Consider the following 27,983-nt stretch of genomic DNA (forward strand, 5'->3'; position numbering starts at 1 on the left):
AATATACCCAAGAGGATTCAAATTGGCAGGGTGAAGGGGAGCCCAGTTCACTTCTCCTTTGTGTCTGGCAGCTCATGTGCCCAGTTGGTGTGGGATGGGAATCTGAGTGGCAGGGAATAAGTACACTTATAAAATAAGCCTGGGAAGACTGTGCCCTTTGTCTGCAGTGTGTGGAGGACCAGCCCCTTAACCCCACAGTTTTTTTCCTTTGGAGGTTCCTGAGAACCAAACTCATACAGAGATGGGCTACTGTCAAGCTCTAGGGAGAAGTGGAATAATCTCTTGAAAGCAAGCCTCACCCAACATAGGCCCTGATGCCTGATTAGACCCCAATGCCACCTGCTGGAACTCCCCTCATAAAATGTGGCAGAAATTGTATCCTGGGAGGGGACTGAACAAGTTCAAATGGAGGAAATGTTAACTGACAGAACATCCTAACCCATCTCAACTCACACTGGTGAGAAGGAAAGCTGAATCTTATATCAAACAGCTTCAATCTTAATCTGCTCCAATTGGCAACCATAGAGCAATACAAAAGTCTCCAACCCTTACCATATCAGCACATAGCTCAAGAAGAAACAGAAACAAAGATTGTTGGAAATGGACAGTGACCACCCAATATGGTCAACTATTTTGACCATCTCAGTGGAGATATTTCCTTCATTCCTTTGAGATCATTATTTGTTTATTTCTAATACTTCTCATGTGTTTATGTGTGTGTGTGTGTGCACGCGCATAGGTACGTGTGAATTCTGGCTGTGCTGATGGTTAGGAACATAAGTATTTTTTTCTTTCATTTTGAGTATTTTCAGTTATAATTTTCTGTAATATTATCTTTTGAGGGTTTAGGCTCTTTATTATATATTTTGGTTTGGTTTGTATTATTTTCATGTTTATTTCTTTTTCTCTCTTACCTTGTCCTACTAATGGCCAAATTCTATTTTTCTCTCTCCCTCTCTCCCAATACTTCGCTTCTTCAATTTTCCCCTTGTCTTACATAAACATCACATGCTACATCTCTTCTGCATTCTCTCTGTTCACTCTTTGAACTGGGCAGTCCTTTCTAATTTACCCATGTGTTTTCTTTCCCCCAAAGTGTATTTTTACCATCTTTCAAAACTAATTGACTTATATAACTCTGGCCCTCTCCATTAGTGCTGATATAATCATTACTGCTGTGGATGATATAGATGACACCTGTTGTTTTCTTTGAAGCAAAATATAGTTTGTGATTATTGTTTTAACAGTTAACAACTGCTGAACCCTCCATTTCTTAGATTAACGTTGGAGACATCACAGTAGGAATTGGGTATTTACTTTAATGCTGTGTATCCTTTACAATTATCATTACTATTGCTTACTTTGCCCATTCTGTGAGGTTTTGGGAACCTATAGGTATACATAAAGTTCACAAGTTAGAGGCTTTGTTGCTGAACTAAACTCTACCAAAGACAATAAACTTTACTCCACAAGTGGAATAATGCCACTTAATCTTCAGCTATCCTTTAATACAAAGAATAGAGAAGACAAAAACCAACACTAATAATTAGACTATGTGATTTCCACCACTTGAATTGGGGTGATCATCAAAATACCAGATAAAATGGTAGATATTTTCAGTTAAATTCCTGATTTAGTTCATATATATATATATATATATATATATATATATATATATATCTTAAATGTATGCTTATTGTATGTATTTTAAAATTATAATCTTATATACGTATTTACTAAACACATAAACATATGTATTTAAACATATACTTAATACTTATATTTTAAAATATATTCTATATATATTTATTCAATAAATACATAAAATATATATTTATTAAGTAAATATATATATTTAGTAAATATAAATGAACTAGATCTAGAGTTTATTAAACATATGTATGTATATATATATATATATATATATATATATATTAGATAATGAATATTTATATATTTATTGTTGGTATTATTGTTAAATGCAAAAAGTACCATTACTAATTAGGTGGCAAATAGTATTACAGACATTGAACAAAACACCAGATATTTATCATAAAGTTGTACATTTTCTCTTGAAATTTGTGTCATTCCTAGATTCTTGTCCCTCTAAAGGAGCTGAAAAGAGATTGGGGCACTTCAATATCACAGAGTAGATATCTGGCAGCTGAGAAATACTCAGGTCTCAACCAGCAACAATGAATCTATCTTCACACACAGTCTTCTCCACCTAAGCCCTGACATTACTTCAATTCAAAGAAGTGAAGAAACAAAAGCCCCAAACCAAAAACAAGGAACCTAGGAGGGGCTATCTGAGAGGGTACCGAAGTCTCACCCCTTGGCATCACACCAAAATTCACAATACCTCAACAAAAGGAGCCACTGATAGCATGGTGGATGAAAACCCCCCAAAAGATGATAAGAAATAGATTATTAAAATGTCCATTGAACTAAAAGAAGATCCAAGGAAGGAATCAGGGAGCAATTTCAGGAGATAAAAGAGAGCTTAAAAAGAAATAGAAATAGTAAAAATAATCCAAGAAGAATGCTTAGACATGAAGGACACAATTCATCAAATTAAAAGCACAGTTAAAAGCATCACTAACAGATGGGATTGCATAGAGAACTGAACCTCAATCCTTGAAGACAGAACTTCAGGAATTGGAGGCAAACCTATATGATATTGAGCACACAGAAGTCAATAAAGGAAAAAGTATAGAAAATGTCCAGATATACAAGAATTCTGAGAAAACTTTAAAAGACCAAACTTGAGAATCATTGGGATAGACGAAATATGTAGTTGCAAGCTAAAAGCATAAAGAGCATTTCCAGGAGATAGTTCCAGAAAAATTTTCCCATATCAGAAACAAGAAGGACATTCACATATAGTACACTTGAAGGACCCCAAAGAGACCTAGGCATATGAGGAACTTGCCAAGACATATCATAATCATAATGTCTATGATAGAATAAGGGAAGAGTATTGCAACCCACAAGAGAGAAACACCACATCACATTTAGAAGCAAACCAATAATACTCACTTCTGATTTCTCAATTCAGACTCTAAAATCAGGAGGAGTTAGATATTCCAAGCCATAAAAGAAAACAATAGCCAGCCATGGTTAGTATACCAGGAAAGCTTCATTCCAAATTTGAGAGGGAAATAAAAACTGTCCATGACAGGAATAAGCTAAAAGAATTCATGAGCACGAAGCTAGCACTAAAAGAATATTCAAAGACAAATTGTGCATAGAGGAACTACAAAACAATCCCCAGAGCTCCAAATTAGAGGAAGTTCAGTTGAAGAATAATCCACTAAATGAGAATCAATACAAGAAAAATATAGCAATAAAAAAAGCAAAATGCAGGAAATCATAAACACAAATCCATATGAATGCTGAATGTTAAGTGTCTCAACTCCCCTTTAAAAGACACAGATTAGCAGAATGGATAAACAACATGATCAAACAATAGTCTGTTTAAAAGAGACTCATCTTAGAGGTAAGACATCCAGAGGAAGAAAGTAAAAGCATGGCAAAATAAACTTCATTCACATGATCCAAAAAAGCAGGCTTGTGTAGCTATTCTCATATCTGACCAAGCTGATTTCAGCAAAAAGTAATCAGAAGAGACAAAAAAGGGTCACTATATTCTAGTAAAGATAACAATCCAACAGGAAAATATAACAATAATTAACATTAAAGCCCCAAATGTCAATACACACAATTACATGGAAAAACCATTCTACGAGAGTAAGTCCCACATAGACCCCAACACAATAATACTGGATGATTTTAATGCACTCTTATCACCAATAGACAGGTCATCAAAGCACAAAGTCAAGAAAGATATCTGTGAGCTGAACAACACTATAAATCAAATGGACCTAATGTACATCTACAGAATATTCCATCAAAAACAAATGAGTTTACCTTTTTCTCAGTTGTGCATTAAACCTATTCCAAAATAGACCATTTTCTGATACACAAAGCTAAAAATCTAGGTAAGTATGAAAAAGTTGATAGAATTGCATGTATCCTATCAGATCATAAAATCCTAATGGAATGAGCCTAGAAATCAACAGCAAGAAAAACATGGAAACCCCATAAACACATGGAGATTGAACAATACTCTCTTATTTGGTGAATGAAGCAAAGCAGAAATGAGAATAAATCTCAAAAAATTCTTAAGAGATGAACGAGAATAACGACACAACATATCAAAATCTCTGAGATAGTATGAAAGCCGTTCTAAGAGGATAATTGATAGTATAGAGGCCTATGTTAAAATATTAGAAAAATCCCTAGTAAATATGTTTATGTTCCACCTCAGGGCCTTAAAAATAAAGGAGCAAACAAATTCCAAAACAGTAGAAGAGAAGAAATAATTAAGATTAGAACTTAAATCAATGAAATTGAGAATAAGAAAATAATACATAGGATGAATGCAATGACAAGTTGGTTCTTGCAGAGCTAAATAAGACTGACAAATCCTTAGCCAAACTAACCAAAGGAAAGATGGAGAAGAAGCAAATCAACAAGATCAGAGATGAAAAAGGAGATATTACTCTGGATCCTTCTGAAATCCTAAGCATTAACAAAATGTAGTTAGAAAATTTATCCTTCAATGACCTGGAAAATATGGAAGACATTGACAAATTTCTAGACACCTATGATCTGCCCAAATTGAAACAAGAATGTATAGAAAACCTAAACATACCAATATTCAGTAATGAACTTGTAATTGAAAGCTTTCTGAAAACTAAAAATCCCAGGACCCAATGAAAACAGCAAATAAAAGCTTTAAGAAAAAGATAATTCCAGGACCTGATGGATTCTCACCTGAGTTTTTCCAAATCTGTACAGGAGAATTAATATCATTTTTTTAAAAAAAATTATTCCATGAAATTGAAAGAGGAGGACACTCCCAAATATATTTTACGCAGCCAATATCATCCAGATACTGACTGATAAATGTGCATAAAAGAAAGAAAACTACAAAGCAATATCCGTGATGAATGTAGATGCAAAAATCCCTAATAAAATATTAGCAAACCACATTCAAAAACACATAAAAATTACACCATGATGAAATGGGTTTCTTTTCAGGGTGAAAGTTTGGTTGAACATATGAAAATCAATAAATGTAATTCACCACTTAATCAGAATTAAAGATAAGAGTGACATGATCATCTGAATAGATGCCAAAAAGACCTTTGATAAAATCCAACACCCATTCATGTTAAAAATGATGAAAAAATTAGGCATAGAAGGACATTACTTCAACATCATATAGGCCAAATAAAAATATATGAAAACTGTTCAACATCTGTAACAATCAGGGAAATCAAATGAAAACTATGCTAAAATTTTATCTGCATTTTGGATTTGGAAACAAGCCCAAAGCCAACACCATCCTGATATTCAATGGAGAAAAACTAAAAGCATTTCCTCTGAAATTAGGAACAAGGCAAATTTATCCACTCTACCACTTCTATTCAGTATAACACTTGAAACATTAACCATGGTGATCAGACATGAAACGGAAATCAAAGGAATAAATTTAGGAAAGGAAGATGTTGAAGTATCTCTGTTTGCCTATAATATGATCCTATATGAAGACTCAAAAAATACCATAAAAGACTTCTAGAGCATAGAAATCAGTTTAACAATATAGCAAGATACAAGATCAATACCCATAAATCATTAGTTTTACTGTATTCCAATAGTGATTCAGTTGAGGAAGAAATCATGAAAACAATCCCCTTCATAGTAACTTCAAAAAGTTAATCTAACTAAGGAGGGAAAAGAGGTTGGCAATACAAATTATAGAACACCAAAGCAAAGAATTGAAGATGACCTTAAAAGATGAAAAAACATGCTGAAAGGTTAATAATCTTGAGAACTGTTTGCTAATCTTGTTCCCAGAATGTGCTGTCCCCAACTGCCAAACTGTTGAATGTATTCCCTTACCCGGTTGCACGCAAACTGCCCACTCGCTCTGACCCATCAATGAACTTCCCTCCCTGCCCTCTCCAAGGAAAGTATATAAACTCTGCTTAAACTGTTCTTGGGGCTCTTTGCTCTATTCAAGTGAGCTCTAAGCCCCAGCATGCTGGATCCCCAATAAACCCCTTGCTGTTGCATGAGACAGTCTCTTGGTGGTCTCTTCCTCAGACGCTCGCCCGACATTTACATATGGAGGTTCCACCAAGATCCAGCAGCGGCGGATGAAAGACCCCCAAAGGGCTCCTCTCGGGGTAAGTAAGTCGCCTCTTTCTGGTTTCTGGTTTCTGGTTTCAGGTTTCAGGTTTCAGTTTAGGGCTTGGCAAAATGGCTGTTGGTGAAGAGCGTGAGCTCTCTCCTACGGTGGCTGACAGACGTGTCACAGAGCAACAGGCCACGTCCCTGGGGGACGCCCCAGAGGACTCGTGAAATCGAGGAGCAATAGTCTCCTCAACTCGGTGATATTTTATTTCGGATTCGGTATTGCCAGCCCATCGGGTTTTGCTGGCTACTCAGTCCTGGTCTCAGTGTTGGACGTCCATTGCCTGTCTTTATTTTTTTGTCTTGTCTGTGTCGTGTGTCTTTGCTTTCACTGTTTGTGTATCTTTCATTATGGGACAGAGCACTTTAACGCCTCTGTCCCTGACTCTTGATCACTGGACCAAAGTCCACTTAAGGGCTCAAAATCTTTCTTTTTCAGTAATACGCCAGACCTGGCAGACTCTCTGTGCCTCAGAATGGCCCACCTTTGGAGTCGGATGGCCCCCAAAAGGATCTTTCTACTCCCCACTAATTCTAAAAGTCAGAAATATTGTCTTTGTCTTTCAGCCGGGGCTACATAGCCATCCAGATCAACAGCCGTATATCTTAACTTGGCAGGACCTCTGTGAATCTCCTCCTCCATGGTGAAGCCTTTCCTTGTCCCTGCCCCCGCTCCTACTCCTTCCCCCACGATTCTATCTCTCAAACCCTCTGCTCCTCCTCCTCCTCCACCATCTGTTCTCCCTGAGTCTCAAAATTTGACTCTACTGGACTCTCCTCCCCCTCCTTAGCCCCTGCCCTCATCCCCCAACCCCCAACACCCTCTAAATGATTCCTCTGCTGCTGACTCAGCCTCTCCACCATTGGAGGAAGCTAAGCCGGCCCAGCGCCCTCCAGATGACTCCCCCACGGCACACACAGCCCCTCCTCCCCTGGAGGAAACTGGCCGGGCTAAAAGAACTCAAAGAACTCGCTGGCATTTTCACACCAGCCTACTTGGGATGACTGCCAACAACTCCTAGGGACTCTCTTCATGACAGAGGAACAAAAGAGAATCCTCCTGGAAGCTAGGAAAAAAATATCCTCGGACCAGATGGGCAACCGACACAACTTCCCAACATAATTAAAGCCGGCTTCCCCTTGAACCGACCCAACTGGGACCCCAACACCTTTGAAGGTAAGGAGCATCTGTCCACTTATCGCTGGGCTCTAATAGCGGGTCTCCGAATGGCCGCTAGGTGACCAACTAATTTGGCCAAGGTAAGAGAGATTATTCAAGGGCCTGATGAATCTCCCTCTATGTTTCTAGAGAGAATTATGGAGGCATATAGGAGATATACTCCTTTTGATCCTCAGGCAGAGGATCAAAAGGCATCTGTCACGATGGCCTTTATTGGGCAAGCTGCCCTGGATATTAAAAGAAAGTTACAACACTTAGATGGATTACAAGATGTGACTTTGAGAGGTTTAGTCAGAGAAGCCGAGAAGGTATACTATAAGAGAGAAACTGAGGAAAAGAAGGAACAAAGGAGGGAGAAAGAAAGGGAGCAAAGGGAGGATGAGAGAAGCAAAAGACAGACTAAAACATTGACTAAGGTCCTGGTCACAACAACAAATAGGCCAGAAATTAAGAAACAGGGAGACAAGAAGAAATACCTGGGCCCACGCCAAAGGCCACCCCTGGCCTCAGATAAATGTGCCTACTGTAAGAAAAAGGACACTGAGCCATAGAGTGCAGCCAAAGAGACAGCCACGCCAGCCAGCCATTCTGACTCTGGAGGATGACTAAGAAAATCGAGGCTCAGATCCCCTCCCTGAGCTCAGGGTAACTTTTGAAGTGGAGGGAACCCCAGTAAACTTTGAAGTGGATACAGGGGCAATATACTCAGCCCTTAAGGCCCTATTGGGCCCTCTATCAAATAAAAGGTCTCTAGTTCAAGGGGCTAACAGCAGTAAATATCGGGCTTGGAAAACTAAGAGGACCATGGACCTGGGGAAAAGAAAAGTCCATCACTCCTTCCTAGTGATCCCAGAATGCCTGGCCCCATTGATAGGCAGAAATCTGCTCACCAAGCTCTGAGCCAAAATAACTTTTAACCCTAAAGGCCCCCAAATGAAATTTCTAAATCCTTCAGTAAAAACTCCTATAGTCATGGCTTTAACTATGTCAGTAGAAGATGAACATCAACTCTTCACACCCCCCAAGACTGATCAAACAGGCAAGCTACCCCAGAAATGGATAACAGATTACCCAGATGCCTGGGCAAAAACTGCTGGGTTAAGCCTAGCCGTAAAACAACCTCCAATAACAGTGGAGTTAAAAACCTCAGCCTCCCCAATCAATGTCAAACAATATCCTCTGAACAAAAAAAACTAAAGATGGGATAAGGCCCCATATTCAGAAATATCTGTCCTTAAGGGTCCTAAGGCCCTGTCAATCGGCCTGAAACACTCCCCTGCTACCAGTAGAAAAGCCAGGAACCGGGGACTATTGCCCCATTCAAGACCTAAGAGAGATCAACAACAGAGTGCAGGACATTCACCCCACTGTACCTAATCCGTACAATCTGCTTAACACTCTAAACCCTGAGCAAAAATGGTATACTGTTCTGGACTTAAAAGATGCTTTCTTTTGCTTGCCTCTACATAAAGATGGTCAGTTGCTGTTTGCTTTCGAGTGGGTAAACCCAGAAACCGGAACATCTGATCAACTAACTTGGACCAGACTCCCACAGGGGTTCAAAAACTCCCCCACTCTCTTTGATGAAGCCCTCCACAGAGATCTCAATAACTTCAGAACTATGCACCCCGAAGTCACCCTGCTTCAATATGTGGATGACCTGCTACTGGCAGCCGACACCAAGGAAAACTGTGAGTCTGGGACCCAAGCACTATTATCCGAGAGCTTGGATATAAACTCGGATATAAAGCTTCTGCCAAAAAGGCCCAAATTTGCCAACAAAAAGTAATCTTCCTGGGGTATTCCCTTAAGAACGGTAAACGATGGCTTACTGAGCCCAGAAAACAAACCGTTGTGCAGATACCACCCCCATCTAACAGGAGGGCGGATGAAGAGGCTAAATTGGCAGCCCTAAACGGAGTAACCATGTTAACACTTTCCACACCGGGGGAACATAAGTCAGGAGATTTAACTACGTCGGAGCACCCCGACAACTTAACATCTAAGGACACTAACACTAAACTCCTCAACTTCACTGAGCCCAGCCTGCAATTTCAGAAAGCACCTACGAGGAACCAGACCAGGACAATTCTGGGAAATGGACTTTACTGAAATTAAGCCAGCAAGGTATGGACTTAAATATCTCCTAGTCTTTGTAGATACATTTTCAGGATGGATTAAAGCCTTCCCCACAAAAAAAGAAACTGCGCAAATGGTGGTCAAGAAGATCCTGAAACATATTTTTCCAAGACACGGCCTGCCTAAGGTAATAGGGTCTGATAATGGACCGGCATTCGTGGCCCAGGTAAGTCAGGGGTTAACCAGGACCCTGGAGATTAATTAGAAGTTACATTATGCTTATAGACCCCAGAGCTCAGGACAGGTAGAAAGAATGAATAGAACCATTAAAGAGACCTTAACGAAATTAAGCTTAGAGACCGGCATAAAAGATTGGACTATGCTCCTGACTTATGCACTGTTTCATGCAAGAAATACTCCCTCTGTTTCTTTGTGTAACCTTACCCCCTATGAAATTCTCTATGGTGCCCCTCCTCCAGTAAGGGACCTAACCCCAACTCTAAGACCTAACGATCCCTTCCACACCCCCTTGCTTGACAGACTTAAAGCTCTTGAAAGAACCTATGGAAACAGCTGGTCACTGCCTACCAACCTGGGGACGAAAGGACTCCACACCAATATCAAGTGGGAAACTTCATCTACATAAGACGACATCAGGTGTCATCCCTGGAACCCCGCTAGAAAGGACCATACCAGGTGCTACTTATAACACCTACAGTGGTAAAGGTAGATGGAATCACTTCCTGGATCCATGCCTCTCATCTCAAGCTTGCGCCCTGTCCAGACTCTGGCTGGAAACTAAAAAAAACTGGTAACCCTTTCAAATTGCGTATTCACCATGTGGATAGGGCTATAGACTCTCCCCTTGACCACCAGTAGTCCTAACCCTCATCAGCCTGTTCAGCAGCGATGGCTGATCACAAATCCTACTGGACAAGAAGTATGGTCTATCTCACATACAGCCCCCTTAGGGACCTGATGGCAATCTCTCCACCCAGACATTTGTCAGCTGGCTATAGGTCTTTCCTATTGGGATATCCCTGATGAAGAGGATCCCACTAAAATTCCATTAAATCCCTTCCATACCATAGATAATGGAAACAAACATTATGGATGTAGGGACACGCGAGCCAGATGCAGGTTGGCTAGCCTAGATTACTATGTTTGCCCGGCGGACTATCAAAGCCACAAACAGTCACAGCTGTGTGGGGGAAAAGCCGACTTCTTCTGTAAGTCATAAGGATGTGAACATACAGGGGCTACCTAATGGAACCCAAACCTCCGCCGGTTCTCAGACCATTGCCCCCTTGCTGAGGTAGCAAGTACTGAGGTACCCCTCCACCCATTCACTCCTCTCTTCTTCTGTCAGTGCCCATACTGGGTCCCACCAGGTCCTCTTACCAGCTAACCCAAAGCTCAAACCAGCTGAGGAGAGCCCTCAGACCCCTATCCAAGATGTAATGAAAATGGCCTTTAAAATTACTTTGTCATCACTGAAAACAGGTTACTAAAAATTTAAAGTCCCTCACAGGCTTTTTGGGATACTCACTCCCGTCTTCCCCTCTGCTCTACCTGTTCTACTACTCAAGTTTTTGTTGCTAGGAAAATCCCAAACCCCTTTCCCATTATTCTTTTACATCTCTCCTTCCTCATTCTCAGATCCACGGAGCTGCTCTCAGCCCCGCCTTTCCCGTCTTCCCCCTCTGTACCAGGCCCACAGAAAAGTCTTAACTGACCTTATCCAGAAGTCTTCACCATGGCTAACTTTAAGACTTTCAGCAAAAGAGTCCCTATAAAAGAGTTCAATGTAGATAAACTTCCTCTTTTCATGTTGCCCTGTTCTACTTGGCCACTGGCTAAAAAAATCACTCTTAAGCTAGACACCCCCTTACTAGTTTTTCACAAAATATGTGAACAAGGCCTCTGGCCTTGAGCTGGGGCTTCACAGAGATGGCTACATTTCTAAGATAAAGAAGTTACCAACTGGGCTCCATGGTAACAGCTGGCAGGGAGAAAAGAAAAAGCCCTCCCCCTCCCAGATGTCCTTAAAAAGTTAACTTGCCCAGAACAGAGGAAAAAACAGAAACAAAAACTGCTTTTTATAAACTTCTGCAGACTGTGAACTTCTGAGTCCCTTCCCTTACATGTTGGGTACAAAATTCTGAAACAACCTAAACTTGGGGTTCAGGGGATTAATTGATTACAACAGAAGCAATGCCCTCTGAATCTGATTGCAACCAAATAGGACTGTTTCCCTGTCTTCGGTGCTATCTTAGGTACCTTGCCTTGTCCGTCCCTACAACAGTATAATTCTATATACTTAAACATTGTTTATGTTTTCATAAAATGGTCAATAGATATAATTAATTATGTAATGGGGCAGATGTTTCCCAGAGTGCTCTATCATGACGCAGGTTCATTTGAAGATCAAATAGGGGGGCATACAACCCGGTTCCGCCGGGAACCTGTATCCCTCACTTTAGCCATCCTATTGGGAATAGGAGTTGCTGCAGGGGTGGGCACAGGAACCACTGCCCTAGTCCATGGGACACAACAAAGGACCCAATTAAAAAAACAGCAATAGACCAAAACTTAAAGATATTAGAAACCTCCGTCACAGCTTTGCAGGAATCTTTAACCTCTCTCTCTGAAGTTGTTTTACAGAACAGGCGAAGGTTGGACCTCCTCTTCATGAGAGAAGAGGGCCTTTATGCTGCATTGAGAAAAAATGTTGTTTTTATGCCGACCATACTGGAGTTGTAAAAAAATCTATGAATAAATTAAAAAGACGCCTTTAAGAGCATCAACGAGAGAGAGAAACCCAAAAAGGGTGGTTTGAGTCTTGGTTCACACAGTCCCCCTGGTTAACTACGCTTTTATCAGCCCTGGCCGGTCCATTAATAATCCTCATATTATTGCTAACTGTAGGACCCTGTTTGCTCAACCGTTATGGTAATCAGACAACAATATACCCCACTAGCAGACATAAAATGTGACACCCCCCAATGATCACTTTTATGATTAAAAGTAACCAGAAAAAGAAGTGGGGAATGAAAGGTTAATAATCTTGAGAACTGTTTGATAATCTTGTTCCCAGAATGTGCTGTCCCCAACTGCCAAACTGCAGAATGTATTCCCTTACCCGGTTGCACGCAAACTGCCCACTCGCTCTGACCCATCAATGAACTTCCCTCCCTGCCCTCTCCAAGGAAAGTATATAAGCTCTGCTTAAACTGTTCTCGGGGCTCTTTGCTCTATTCAAGTGAGCTCTGAGCCCCAGCATGCTGGACCCCCAATAAACCCCTTGCTGTTGCATGAGACAGTCTCTTGGTGGCCTCTTCCTCCGACGCTCGCCTGACCTTTACAATGCCATCTTCAATAGCAGAATCAATCAATATGATAATCAATATTATCAAAATGGCCAAAATACCAAGAGCAATATACAGATGCATTTCAATCCTCCTCAAAATATCAATGACATTCTTCACAGAATTAGGAAAATAATTCTTCAATTCAATTGGAAAAATCAGAGACCCAGAATAGCCAAAGCAATACTAGGCAAGAAATGTGAAGCATGAGACATCACAATACCTGAAGTGTAATTACATCCAAAACTGTAGTAACAAAAACAGCATGGTATTGACATCAAAATAGACATGAAGACCAATGGAACAGAGTAGAAGACCCAGAGAGATATTCACATATTCATAGCTGTCTGATATTTGACAAGGGCACCAAAAATGCCTCTTGAAAAAAGACAGCATGTTAAAACAAATGGTGCTGGGGCAACTGGATAGGTATCTGTAGAAAAATGAAATTAGACTTTTCTCTCACACCATGCACAAAACCCACATTGAAAGGGATCAAAGACTAGGAATTAGACTAGAAACTGTACAACTGCTGGAAGAAAACATAGGTTTAATACTCCAGCAGGTAGTTGCTGACACCAACTTCCTTAATGAGACCCCCAGTGAATAAGAAAAAAACAGAAAACCAAGTTTCAAGAAGTGGGATTCCATCCAACTGAAAAGCTTCTGCACAGCCAAGGAAATGTTTAAGAGTGTGAAGAGAGAGGCTACAAAACAGGAGAAAGTCCTGGCCTGCTAATCTTACAATAGGTGATTAATATCCAGAATATAAAAAGAACTTAAAGCCTTAACACAAAAACCCCCACTCCCACAAAGCATCCAATCAATAAATGGACAAAAGAACAAAACAGAAGATTCTCAAAAGAAGAAACACAATGGGCAACACATGTATGAAAAATGTTTACCATTTGTAGAATTAGGGAAATCAAATCAAAACTGTCCTATGATTTCAACTGACTCTAGTCAGGTTGGCAATGATCAAGAATATGAACAACAATAAATGCTGGCATGGTTGTGGGCAGAAAGGAACACTTGTACATTGTTGGTTGCACTACAGACCAGTACAAGCACTCTGGAAAGCAGTATGGTGACTCCTCAAGGAACTAGGGATAGAACTACCATGTCATCCAGCTATCCTACTCGTGGGTATTCCCCCAAATATAAGAATCAACATACTACAATCACCTCAATGGTTATTGCAGGACAATGAACAGTAGCCAAATTATGGGATCAATCTAGATACCTGTCAGTAGATGAATGGAACAAGAAACTGTGGTACATATATTCAGTGGAGTTGACTCAGCCATAAAAAGAATAAAGTTATAGCCAGTAATGAATGGAAATGAAGAATATCATGCTAAGTGAAATAAGCCAACTCTGAAATCCAAATGTTGAATGTTTACCGTTTTATGCTGAAACTAGAGTAACATTAAGGAATGTGGAGGGAGGAATAAATATTACAAAGAACAAGCAAATATAATTAATTATGCCAATTAATAATTTGGCAACTTTACTAATTAAATATAATTAATTAATAGATGAGCAAAAGGGAGTCAAGTAGAGTAGATGAAGGAGAATGGGAGAGAAGAGTTTAGATGGGAGGTAAAAGAGGGGAGTGAAAAGATTGGCATTATGAGCCGAATAGATTTTCATGTATTTGTAAGTTTGTCAGGATGAACCCAGTTACAATGTATCACTGTAAACTTGCAATAAAAAATTAAAAACGATTAGAGAAGACTTCCATTTTCCAAGCATACCTAAGCCTGCCTATCTTGGTTCAATTGTGGGTGTGGCTAGGCCTCAGTAATAACTAGGGTTACTTTTCACATTGGCCCATGCTTAAAGTCAGACCCCAGATTTCAGAAAAATGTGAACTATGATTCGTGTCTGAGTTTGTGTACATGCCACAAAGTTAAATCAGGACAGACTTGCTCACACTGTGGTCCTTCTTCCCATCTTCCTCCTGCCTCCTGGGAGGGAATGCTCTTAAGCACTGACAGACTATAAAGTCTCTATTTCCTCTAGACCCCATAATCAGCACTTCTTGGATCTGCTGTGATAATATGCTCAAAAACTGTACCATGTAGCATCAGTACAATTCAAATAAGTTTTATTATCTTGAAAAGAAGATGCCTGTGATTCTTGTAAATTTCAAACTGAGATGCAGGCCTGGAAAGCCACAGAAACACCACATGGATTCCATGATGACTACTGCTTTGCAGAATGTTGCTTCTGTCCTGTTACAGAGGCAGGCTGTCTCACATAGATGGACATTATAGTCCAGGATCCCAATCAGTGAGTTCTGTCCCAGAGGCCAGACTATCAGTTGTGGCCAAAAGGAAGTGCCTGCAAGGGATCAGGCTGCTGAGTGTGACCTGTCTTTGTTGGGCTCTGAGCTCAGGAGCAAGACTCCTCTGCATGAGGAGGACTGATATGGCCTTGACCCAGGTGAAAGCTCTGGACTAGAGTTCTGAGGACTTTCTCTGCTTCCTGGTCCTTCATGAATGGGGCAGAAGTTGAGCTAGTGCTCAAGATGCATCAAGGATGAGAATCTTGATGAACAAAGATAGAAAGGGTGCTTGGATCCTCACAGGATTCCAGGGAACCTGGACATGGGAGGTGGAGAGAAGCTGGCTCAGACTAAGATGAAATTTTTTGGGGATTATGGGAGGATGGGTTCTCAGGAGACCAGACACTGCACTGGACTCTGGACCTACAACAGGTCTATGACAGAACTCAAGTTGCATCTGGGGACACTGAAAATTCTTCCTGAATGTCTTCATGCTTCCAAGCTGCCAGTTGTGCTGACTTGAAGAGGGAGCCCTGCATGAACCACAGCTTTCCAATAGGCTCCTACCGATTACCACTAGGGTGGGAATTATGTAATTTCCTTTCCAAATATGGGTTATTTTGTATTGTGTTACTGGCCCTGATGTACGGTGGGGTAGGAATGTAGGTACAGAATGAGGTAAGATGGCACTGAAGGAATGAGTTTTGTCTAGAGAGGGTAGCTTAAACTCGACCTGTGGCAGGGAGCTGGCATTGGGACAGGTCATTTGGAGCTAGTATCAACACAGCATGGTTTTATATTCTAGAGGTGGAAGGTGGAGTTTGCCTGAGAGGAAGCGTGTAAGGAATCATAAATGTAAACAGTTCCTGCTGGACATGCAATCAGAACCTTACAGAATGTTATGCTGGCGAATAAAGGAGGAATCCATCACTTCTGTTGCAGAGATGAAAGTTTTTTAAGTACCTGGCAGTCTCCCCTCGACTCATCCACCCAGTGCATTTTGGGCCTTTGTTCAAAAGAAAATGAATATCAATTCTGAAGGCCTCTCAGTCTTGTCCTTGGAGTTTGAATGATTTCATTGTTGTTTTAATCCAGGACCTTAATGCAGAAAGCTTGAGGTCCTGGTGTAGATATTTGGAGGTGTCTCCTCCATTTTCCCATAGGACACAATGCCTTGCGCCACGTTTTTACACACAAGAGGACTTCCTGAATCTCCCTGTGGACAGAGAAGGGCTGCCCTTAGCTAGTTTTTTCCAAATCCCACACCACCCACTCCCCAGGTGTGTGTGGGCACTGTTAGAGGGCTGTGTGTATGAAATCAGGACCAGGGCAGTCCTCATTCAGTTTGGGGGGCTCCAGCCTGATGCTGACTATTCTTCCCAATTTTACTGATGCCTCTCCTCCTTCAGTAAGTCTCTTTCCATGAAATGACCAATGGCAGTCAGTCTCCACTGATTCCCAAGGACCAGAGACTGAATTGGTGAAAGGCTGAGTACATAGGGGCATAAGTAGTTCCCTTTGCCCTGATTCTCCTCAAACTCTGCTGTGCTCAAGGCAGGGAATAACCAATGCAGGTGAATTTACCTGAAGACCATTCTTCTTCTATTTTGGGTTCTCCTCACAAATCTGGGTGGTGGAGTCATATGGTCTTTTGAAATGAGAGAGACGTTCCTCGTCTTTTTGGATTTCAAGCTGTACCTCATGCAGTTCTGTTGTGGATATGTTTTGGTCAATAGGTCCCCAGCCGGCTAAGGAGCACACCATCCCTGGTGTAACCTGGGAATGTACTGAGGGTAACTTGAGGAGGCTCACCTCAGCAGTCAGCTTGGCCTTCTTTTCCAACTAAAGGCAGATAAAGGGAATTTTGATCAACCAACAGCTCCAGAAAATCCACACAGTCATGGGGACAAGTGAAGGGGTGAATTTGGAAATGAATAATGGAAACAAGGCCATGAGGATTTAACCCTCTAGGATTAACCTGTATAAGACTCAGTGGAATGGCATGCCTTACCTGAAGTAACATGATGTCATTGAATGAATTTCTTTTAAAATATGGATGGGGGATGGCTCTTCTTATAGGGATGACCTGCTGGGTCATCTCTTGCTCATCAATATCGTGGGCTCCCAGGATGACAGTGATGGATCTATTCCTAGAGCAGACAGTGAAGTAGAGTCATAGGGGATACACGTCAGGATCCCTGAAGGAAAATGGTTTGCCCAGGGCAGGGCAGGTTGGAGTTGGGAGAAGCTACATGGGAAGACGACTCTGGGCTGAGTATATCTTCATTTTGATTCCTGGCAGCCAGGGTTGGTGCAGGTCCTGGAGCGTTGTAGTATGCTCAGTCATGTACAGAACATGCACAATCATGTACAGAGACTCTCTCCAGGTGAGACTCTGAATTTCACACAATTGCACTCTGGGATCTGGGGCAAAACCTGCCTCCTTCCCATCTAGCCTTGATCCATGTTCTCCTTTTGTATAACAAGCCACCTGCACTGACCTGCTCCTCTCTCCCCAGAGCTTTCCTGCCACCATGGTCTTCATGTATTCAGCCCCAAAGGAGAGGATTCCCTGTGGGGTTTTCTCTAGATGTGTGAACTTGCCTTCTCCAGCAGTGGGCTGCTGTCAGGACAAAGTCCTCACACACACAAGGAAACCCCCACATTTTTTTTGTTTTCTCTGTGGTATTGATCCAAAGATATGCTATGTAGGGATGAGAATGAGGCACGGCTTCCCGGCCCCCGATGATTTTGCCTGAAGGAAAAGTTCTGTCCTGCCCTTGGTGCTCATGGAGTCAAAGGCTGAAGAAAGGAGACTGGATCAACTCCAGGGAGGGAAGGATTGAGTGTGGTGGTATTACCATCTAGGGGTGCGGGTTTCATTGGCCTTGATCAGCAAAGAATTGACAAACAGGATGCAGAGAGAGCAAGCAAGCAGCAGGTTTATTGCAAGAGCAACAGGCAGATTTCTCTGAAGAGAATGTCCCCAGAGCTGGGAATCTGGTGGTAGAGTTTCTCTTGTTCTTTTATGGTCTCTGAAGTTTACCTTCTCCTCACTATTATTGATTGGTGTCCCATTGGTACACACATCTCTTTTAGTTTTTCTATTGGATCCCCCACTTCGGAGCATAAGCACAGAAGTGTCTGTCTGATAGGTCCCCTCCATTTGTCCAAAATAACTTTCATCAAGCAGGAAGTTGACCTCACCAGAAGACCCTCTCCATGCTCCTTTGTTCTGGCCCTGCCCCTGGTCTCCTCATGTGCCATGTAGCCCTGGCTGCTCAAGCCCTTATACATGTCCCTAAGGGCAGGGTCTAAGTAGCCAGCAGCAGCAAACATGGGGCCCTGAGTGTTTGTCAGGCAGCATTTCTGGCTTGAAGAGTGACCCACAAGACTCAGATACTCCCTCTGACCAAGAGCAGGGCAGTCCTAGCTCTGTAATTCCTGCTTCAGCCATCAATGTTGACTGACAGGTTTTAAGTTTGGAACAAGTAGCAAAGTCCCTACAGATCCTGGTCAGTCCTTTCTCTGAATTGTCCCAGTCTTCTTTCCCCTCTTGTTTCCCCCTTAGGTCCCACTGAGCTCCTACTGGGTAATGCGCATAAAGTCAGAATGTTGAGTTGTGTTTGATGTTTGTCTCCTGGAGCCAGACACCAAGTAGGTGCCCAGTAAAGGTCTTGGCTGTGTGAGAGAATGGCTCCTGAGAATCCTGTGGCTGAGGTTTGGAGGGGCAGTGCTGGTGAGATTGTGAGCACCAGGGATGATGAGGTCTGACAAAGCCATTGCACCCATCTGTAACTGAAAATGACCTGAGAGAACACGGGGCTGAACCAAGGCACATGTAAGTGTTAAGGGAACCAGAATGCCCATGACTCTGAGATCAAATGGTTCCTTGGCTGCATTCCTGTGCAGTGTGAGAATGATAAAGTTTGGATAAGCAGGTGGACATTGAGGGTAGATATTAAAATATTTGGTTAAAAATTATTGGGCTTTACCATGATTACAGAAGCAAACCCCTTTCTCTAAATTTCCCTTTCTTGGGGAATTAGTTATTTATTCTTTCCTGTTGGTAATTGTACTTTCATGTGTTCGTGAACGGACCTGCTTTCCAGATGGTAAAGGTAGGGCTGGGGAAGGGGAAGGTTCCCAGTGGCTCTCATGGAGACCAGCCTTCTGCCCTGTTCCTCCCCTGTGCTTCCATCCCCATGAGACCTGCCAGTCTTTGGGTGAGGTTTACCTTACTATGCAGAAAGTGCTGGAGGTGTACCTGAGCCGGGATGGTGGGGTGCAGCAGCTGAGCAGGGCTGAGCTTGGGGCTGGGCTTCAGTTGTTGGGGATAGTCACTCACCTGCCTCTGCCCTTGGGCACAGAAGAAAGACCAACAGGAGCAGAAGTGGCTTCATCTTCCCAGGAAGGCCTCTCTGGTCAAAGAGGTTGGTGCGTCCTCCTGGTCTTTAAACTCCCAGTGTTCTCTTCTGGTGTGGTGGGGGCTTTTTCCTCTGAGATGATCTCACCCTTCCATCACTGCCTGATCAAAATCTGATGGTTGAGTAATAATTTGGCCAAGCCTAACCACCCATCACTCTTGATTCAGTGCTGACCACAGAAACAGAAAACTGGAACCTGTGGTCAGAAGTTAGGGTTGCTAGAAGTGTTACATTGGCCAGTAGTGGGTCCTGGGACTCAGGAATCTGCACGTCATTGTGATAGATCCAGGAAAGTATTTATTTCCTTGGCTTTCATTGACCTTCAGGATGATCATTTGTTGAAACCCTTTCCTGTGTAAAAGTTGGATATATGGAGATGAGATTCTTTTGCTATCATAGAGGATACAAAAACGTTACTAAATAGAGAAGATGGAGAGGCTGTGGTTAGAGGGATGGGCTGAATGGGTTGGGAGCAATGCTGAAGATGGTGTGCCTCAGTTGCCCAAGGGCTCAGTGGTTCAAAACCACAATGACAGGGTGAAAGCCAGCAATAGGTTGGTCTCAGCTGGACTGTGTCAGCAGGGAGCCTGGTAATTTTAAGAATTTTTCCTCTCTTGGGAGTTCTCTAAGAAGAAGTTTTAGGGTCCATGGCCATGAAGGCTGGAAAGCCATTATGAGAAGGGGTCTTATGTGATTTCTGAGAAGCTGTTCAGAAGACTCTTACCTCAGATATCCTCCCTGGTAGGATTCTTCACCTGATGCAGTGATTTTGACCCTAATTGCTGAAGAGTCTCAGTAGTTTTCCACCCTTGTGCTTTATTCGTCTTTTCTGACCTCACTTATTTTGAATCCCTTTCTCCTGGAAGTCAGTCCCAATCACCCAGGTACCATAGGAATCCACTTATTTCTCAGAGATTAAGACCTCTAGGTCCACAAAGACCAAGATTGTGGAGATAGATGCAAAATTGCTTGAGTGTGAGCCATTACATGTGAGAGTCAAAGGGGCAACTCTTACCAGCACCCCTTTGTTTTTGGAACCATGTATTCTAGCTGTGGGGAAACACAAGCATACCTTTACTACTGGCTTAAAGCATACACTACCTCCCAGAGTACAGCATCCCAATCTCACAGGTGGTGGTCTGGTGTCATCTGTCCTTGTTATCTTCCATGGACTCTTTCACAATTTTCTCAGTCTAGCTGCTTCTGAGTGATATGGCACATGAACCTACTTCTGTACTTCTCTTATGGTGAAATATGTTTGTTGGTAAAAAGTAGTGTTGGATGAAAGACAGTACACCAAAGAAGTCCTGTAAGTTCTGTAGCTGAGTCAAGACTGGTGCTGGCAGCAGTATGGCGTTGGGCTGGGAAACAGAATTATACCAACACACAATCCCCAAACACATGAGCAGACCTTGTATTCCATTGGATCTGTGTGCTACTGGGACCAAGTTGCAGATCTTTCCTTGGCTGTGCTGGGATTTGACTTCCAGTGGGCCTGGAGGAAAGGAGGAATGGGGAAGTGGGGAAACATTTCCTATCTTAGAGTTTAACCCATTGAGTCCCAAGTTTTCAGTTCTGTGACTATTTCAATGAACGCATCATGGGTATATTAAAATAGGTTGTAAATAATAATCTAGAGCTTCTATATGCTCTCTATGTGTGCATGTGCATTTATATGTGTGTATTAGAATGCCCTAAGCATTTACTTGTGACTTTTCATGAAAGAATAGACTTGTAAAAACATAAAATCCATTTCAAAGTTACCATAATTGCTACATTTGTTGCTCAATTGTTTTCAATAGCTGTTCCATATTTTGGATATAATGGGTGAGACAATGGAAGGTGTTCTCCTCAAATGGAGAGGATTGGGATTCTTTCTCAGACTAAGGAGAGGGGAAGGAATCAGCCAGTTTAAGGTTCTAATCTGCCTCGGATTCCTCTCACTTATGCCTCTGGGTGGTTTCTACTACTAGAGGAAGGTGCTGTGAAATCCTGTTACTGAGCAGCTGCAGGAGGGCGCAGAGACTTTCTCTCTAGGGAGGTTTCTGAGCAGAAAGCAACTCATCTCATGCCTAGAGATGCTGGGAAGCCACCCCAGGCTGGGCGTTAGAAGACACTTAAGGTCCCTTTCTGCCATGGTGGTGAGGGCACCTGGGCTTGGTCCAGGTCTATCCCACCTTTTGTGACAACTTTGGTCAGTCATTACCCTTGGACATTCCTTTCTTCTTCCTCTTCCTGAGGAGGATGAAGGCTTACAACAATGGTTTTCAAAGTTATTGAAACCACAGAACCATTTCCTCCATGTAGATATAACTCCTTAATTGGATATGTAGGCATATGACCAAGTCGCTTTTCTAAATACTATTTTTTGTTTACTTTTCCTTCTGTGTTTTCCTTTTTTTTTCCAGTGCAGGAGCCTGGTCCTAGCATGTCTTAGATGCAGGAATTTCTTTCAGCCCCAAGTGCAAAGCTGTGTGACATCCATTGCTCTTTCCTTATAGAAGATCATTATGAGATTGTGTGGCAGCATGATTTGTACACAAAGAGATGGAAAAGGGCAAACTTTTGCGAGTTGCATAACTGAAGAGAGAGATTTTTCTCCATGTCTAAAAAGAATGTAGTGCGGTGTGTGTTTGGGACAAGGGGGCATTAATCTAGAGCTAGAACTTGTGCTAAACTTCCAGTGCCCCATATTAATGAGCAGACCCTGATCCAGGGCTGCGGGGTTAGCCACACATAGGCATACCTTTATTTAACAAAAAGTTACACACCATATCCAAGAAGGAACTTCCCACCAAAGACATTCCCAGGTGGCACTGGGGACATGGATGGGAATAGTAACCATAATGGCCTGAATATTAGAGCCATATTTCCATTTTCCCAGGCCCCAGGAGCCTCCCTGATTCATGTTGTTCTGTATGGTAGGGGTTCAGTAATGACGGGGATTATGTTTCTGAGCAGTCCAACTGGATGTGTGTGTGTGTGTCTCCTTCAGTGTGAATCTGTACACTTGCGTTTATATCTGCTACTTTGAAAACAAATGAAAGTAAGGTTGCCCTGGTAATCTTCTTTCCTATTTGTTGCCCTCTCTCATAAAAAGGAAGCTCTGGTGAATGGTTCAGCAGCTTCACATCCACAAACCAAATGATGAAAGTCACTTCCAAATTTCATAGTCTTTGTCCTAGAGCATCATGCAATATCATATTCATATTGCCTTTAACTGGAAATAAAACTAAGATATGAATTCTGAATTCTAATGGATTTCTCACATAGGTCTATGCCTTATGGACTGATAGGGAGTGTGGAGCAGGAAAATTTGGAGAGTCTCCAACACTGTCCATTCCACTTGGGTCTGTTATTGTGTTAACGTATATCCCCAAGTTCTGGGCATTATGAAGTGCTCAATGAGTGTGATTGATGGAAAAAGCAGTGTTTCACAGTCCTTCTGCAGAAAGACACTCTTTTCTGGAACTTTCACAACTGATAAAGCCTAGTTGACTAGCAGGGAGTCTCAGGCTGCAAGCCAGCTGTGACCAAGAGGAACAAGCTGAAAGAGGCTTAGGCTGCTGAGTGATCAGGTGGCCAGTGGACCCTGAGCACAAGGGAGGACATCAAGCTGAAAGTGAGGGGTTGCTTTAGCTGTGCCCAAGTGAAAGAAGGACCAAGTGTTCTGGAGAGAGATCCTGCCAGCCAGGTCCTCCATGAACCCTGCATGATGCCTGCACTGCCCTGGTTCTTATGATGTCCCCTCTCTGCCAGGGCATGAGTTGGGCTGGCACCCCAATGGTGAGGCCTGATGGAACCCCACAGGGATCTCGGAGTCCTAGGTGGAGGGATTTGAGTAAGGGAGCAGCCCAGATCAGTGTGGCCTGGAGAGGAGTTGATAGAATATGAGCAGGGATGGAGAAGAATGTGCAGCCATGAAGTTGGAGGTCAAGGTGGACCCTGAACTCAGAGGAGGGCAGGGAAGGAATGTAATTCCATGTGAGAATGAGGGGCTATTCAAAGACTGTCCCTCTTAAGGATAAATCTGGGGAAGAGAAATATCCTGTTTAGAAGGGCCCTTCCTGTGCCCAGGGGGTAGGACCATGTCTTTGAGCAGTGACCTTAGCTGTGCCTACCTGACCTCCAGGAACCATGGTGCTCTCCCCTTCCTCTCTGTCCCCTCATACATGGAAGGAGGTAGAAAACTCACCATGAGACCCAGGACAAGAGCCATCCAAAATTTCTCCTGGTGGTGCCCAGCTCCAACATTGGCAGAAAGGCAATCCCCAGAGGAGGTGGAGTGGGAAAGGAGCTGGGTCACAGCTTTGTGTGGGATTTAGGCAGGTGTTGAGGGGAGAAAGAGAAGAGAGAAGCAGAAAACAGCAGAATTTCGTCATTGGCTGCCTGGCACACAGACCCTGTGAATGAAGGCCAGTGAACAAAGAAGAAACCAGCCTTCCTACATGGCTAAGAGACATTTATTCAGTTGTTGGCACCTCCTCCAGGGTGATTCTAGACTCATTCTGGGAAAACAGGTTAGTTACAGAGGTGGTTTAGTCTGTCTCTTGCAGTTGGTGGCTTTTCATGGTTTCCTTAATCCATTGTAGAAATCTGGAAACTTTGGTGTAGACGCCTGGAGGTTTCCCATTTTCATTTCCATAAGAGACAATTCCTTGGGCCACATGGTTACACACAAGAGGGCCTCCAGAGTCCCCCTGTGAAGAGAGAAGAGGGAGGACTGAGCCTGTATCCTCCTGGTTGGATCCTCCCTGCCATCTCAGACTACCTCTCAGACAAGGACGAAATGTAGGGTCTGCTTTCAGAGGACTATGCAGGACCCTGGGGGCCCTCAGCTGATATGTTCTGACTGTGGACCTTGTTATTACTTCACCTCCCTCCCAGGGTCAGCCTCTGTCCTGATCCCCAGGATCTGGGATCATCTCCCTATGAAAATGTGTGGGACCACTGTTGCATTGTTCAAGGTTGTGGAAGCACTTTAGTGGCACAGACAACTGCATGGAGGATGAGCCCAGGGACCAGGGTGGGTGACAGCACTGAGGAGACACTTGGTGAGAGCAACTGCACACATAGGTGCACAGGTCTCTAATGCCTGTGAGCTGAGGCAGTGTGGAGCATTGCTAGCTCAGCTTTCCACGCAGGCATCATTCAATGCAGGCCCTAGGTACTCCCAGCTGCTCCCTTCTTCTCTTTCCAGGGAGAAATCACAGCCAACTGGGTGAGGGAGTCTCATGCTGCCTGGTCTCCAGGCCCAGATCTTCCCCCAAATATCTCTCTCCTCAGAGCCAAGAGAGACAGACACTCAATCTTACCTGAAAAGAAGCATTTTTCTTCTTTGGATCCCCCACACATGTCTCTATGTTACTATTATAATTGCTGAAGTGGTTCTTGCAAACCTGGTCCTCCTGCAATGTCAGTTCCACTTCCTGCAGTGTGTTGGAGTATCTGCCATTTTGTGCCACTCTCCCCCAGCCAGCCACAAGGCACACCTTCCCAGGCTTCACCTTGTCCTTGCCCCTGGGCAGCTTGATAAGCTTCACAGCTGGATTCAACTTGGCTTTTTTCTTTAGCTATGGGGGAGAAGAAAACGAGTCCAGTTCAGACAAGGGCCTCTGGGCCTGGACACCATGATGGCCAGGATGGAAGTGAGTAAAGGGGCAGGGTCATGGTGGGAGGGTAGCACCTGTACTAGGGAGGGCAGAGGCAGCTGGGAGGGGGACATACCTGCAATAACATGATGTCATTGTAGAAGTAATGATCGTCATAGTCTGGATGGGGGATGGTTCTTTTCACTGGGATGACCTGCTGGGTCTTCTCCTGCTTCTTAATGTTGTGTGCCCCCAGGGTGACGTTCATTGGCCTGCATAGAGGGTGGAGTGGTCATGGGTGATGTGGAGTCATAAAGAACACATCTAGGAGCTGTGAAGAGCAGGCTATAGCAGGGCCAGGGTAGAGCTGTAGCTGAGGAGGGGCAGAGTGGAGAGGAGACCTTGGGCTGAGTGACGGTGCCCTCTGCTTCTTAGCATTGAGGTAGTTTTCTGAGGCCATTGATATCTGAACCATAGGTTCTCAGGATTCAATCATGCCCAGGAAAACACATGCAATTTTTTTAGTTTCCATTTCATGGCAAAGCATGCTCCTAGCTCTTTATATGGCAGGGTTGGCCACCCCGGTCTTTCTTATTCAGTAGTGCCTCTGGAGTCGGCCTGCCTACTCCTCATAAGACTTTTCCCACCCTCTTTTCCATCCCTGAAGTTATCTTGTGTACATATTCTCTCAGGGATCTGTGTGTCTACTGCCTACTGAATATGGAAAACAACAAACTGCAAAATTGTATGGCCTGGGAAATGAGAATGAGGATGGAGGCAATATATTGATCCCTTCCCAGTACATTCTTTCTCAGGGAGGAGATATTTATCAAGCATGGAATGGCAGGCTCTGGAAAGAGGGAAAACATTGATCCTTCTCAAAACAAATCCTAGCCCAGTCCCTCCATCTGGACCAATAAAGATAAATCCTAAATACTGACCACTGACCCAGAACCCTCCCCTTGGCCCAGGTAATAACAGATCTCAAATTCCTGAGTGCCCAAACTGATACGCTTATTAATTAAAATCACCTCTCAGGGTAACCTATATAAGCATAAGCTCTCACTTTGGCCAGTAGCTCATTTTCTACCAGGAAAGTGTGTCCATCAGAGGTGTGACTCTGTTCCTGAATATAGGCTTTTGCTGATCTGTGAAGTTTGTGTCTAGCCCAGTCCTTTTGTGCTAACATTGAGAAGGAGTCAGGGATATCTCTGGAATGTCTCCAGGAGGGTCTGGGTTGTTTCCTGTTCCTCACCTCCCTAAGCAGTGAGCAGCTGTCAGCACAAAGTCTTCTCGTATCAGGAAGCCACCACAAGTGCGCAATGAATTCTGACTCAAGAACTGAAGATAAGCCATGTAGGGGCGGGAGTGGGGCTTGGCCTCATGTCCCCCGATGTTCTCCCCTGAAGAAAAAGTCACCTCACTTGTGTGCACCCCGTGAATCCAGCAGATGGGCATCCGTTCCATGCCTCCAGAACTGTGGGGCATTTGGGAACCTTGGATGACCTGAGTCTGGGCAGGGGCTGAGGGATAGGGCCTCACCTTCCTTTTCTGAAAAAGGTAAAGAAAGCAGGTGTTGGTCTACAAATTTTTCTTCCTTACATAGGTGGAGTTGAGCATACATTTTTAGGGGCAATGAAATCCCAGAGGAGCCTTCTGTTTCCAGAAATTTCTGAGGCCCTCCTGAGTGCTGTGCTGCCTAGGACACTGGCTGCTTGCTAATGGCCAGGATTTCAGTTCACTCTAGATGTTGTTCTGTCCTATTTTCTAGGCCTGACGTGTAGTCCATGGGATGCACAAAAGAATGGCTCCAGTTTGTCTCTGGATGAGGGTTGGTAGGGCAGTGCTGCTGGGGTTCTGGAAAGCAGAGAAGTTAGTGTCTGCCACAGTGGCTCCCACTAGAAAACAAGGAGTCACCAGAGGTCTGGGAAGAGAAACAGTTGGCGAAAGGGATGGAGTGGCTTGGGACTGAGAAAAGGAACTTTTCTGGGGACTGTGATTCCAGCATTTCTGGGGTCACCTGGGCTCTAGAATTCTCTGCTAAGCAGTTGGAAGGGGTGCACCTGTCTCACCCCAGACACAGGTGCCAGACCCACTTTGCCCCTTTCCAGGAGAATTGAACATTTCCTCCCTTCCACCCTCTGGGGTGCACTTGTAGCCAAGCCCCACTTTCCAGATGACCAGGATGAGGTCTAGGCAGGGGACTGAATCCACTGGCTCTTCTCCCAAACAGACTTCTGCCCCTTATGTTCCTGTTGCTAGCTTACCCAGTGTCTCTCTTAGGGTTCTGCAGTGGGGCTGGAACTGGGATTCAGAAGGCTCTGGGTAGAAGGCTGTATCAGGGGGTGTGCAGAAGGGATATAGGAGTTCTGTGCCCCCTGTGGGTTAGGGTTGGACCTCTGAGGGAGGGAATGGTCACTCACCTGCCCTTGCTTTGGGAGGCAGAAAGAAGGCCAATAGCAGCAGGCGCAAATGCATCTTCTTAGAAGGGCTTGTGGAGCTTCGTTCTTGATTTCTTTTAGTCCCCAGGGGCAGAAGAAGGTGGAGGGGCTCCTTGATCTTGTGTTTCTGTCTGTTTTTAAGGCAATTCATCATAGAGGGCTTTATATGAGAGCTCCCTAGCCCCAATGCCTGGTCTGATGACGTCTTCTGAGTGGTTGTGTGAGAATCAGGCAGTGACCACATCAGTACCGGGTGCTGATGATTCAGAGTGCACCACCTGTTCCAGCTCAGAATGAGAACCCAAGAGCATAAGGTGGAGACTGTAGGATGTGGTGTTAGCCA

The 27,983-nt window shown here is 43.6% G+C and overlaps 1 protein-coding gene and 1 pseudogene across 1 annotated transcript; both read right to left on the minus strand.

The window, feature by feature from the left end:
- Positions 1 to 16,280: 16,280 nt before the first annotated feature.
- On the minus strand, positions 16,281 to 19,721 carry LOC124107295 (granzyme B-like; annotated as a pseudogene).
- Positions 19,722 to 24,055: 4,334 nt separating this feature from the next.
- Positions 24,056 to 27,774, minus strand: LOC124107355 (granzyme B). The gene is made up of 5 exons (XM_046465300.2): positions 27,623 to 27,774; positions 26,455 to 26,602; positions 25,336 to 25,471; positions 24,924 to 25,181; positions 24,056 to 24,308 (listed from the first exon to the last, which is right to left on the minus strand). Exons 1-5 carry the CDS (start codon positions 27,675 to 27,677, stop codon positions 24,147 to 24,149), a joined length of 759 nt encoding a protein of 252 aa, XP_046321256.1. The 5' UTR covers positions 27,678 to 27,774; the 3' UTR covers positions 24,056 to 24,146.
- Between the last annotated feature and the right edge of the window lie 209 nt (positions 27,775 to 27,983).

Source organism: Marmota monax, unplaced genomic scaffold (genome assembly GCF_021218885.2).
Source record: "Marmota monax isolate L192 unplaced genomic scaffold, Marmota_monax_Labrador192_F-V1.1 WCK01_AAM20220418_F8-fsc00079, whole genome shotgun sequence".
Taxonomy (NCBI): Eukaryota; Metazoa; Chordata; class Mammalia; order Rodentia; family Sciuridae; genus Marmota; species Marmota monax.

Coding starts and splice junctions, on each gene's coding strand:
- LOC124107355 (XM_046465300.2), bottom strand. CDS start 27,677: ATGCATTTGCGCCTGCTGCTATTGGCCTTCTTTCTGCCTCCCAAAGCA. Junction 26,603..27,622: donor GCCTCCCAAAGCAAGGGCAG/GTGAGTGACCAT, acceptor CTTTTTCTTCAG/GGGAGAACATCGGGGGACAT. Junction 25,182..25,335: donor ATGACATCATGTTATTGCAG/GTATGTCCCCCT, acceptor TCTCCCCCATAG/CTAAAGAAAAAAGCCAAGTT.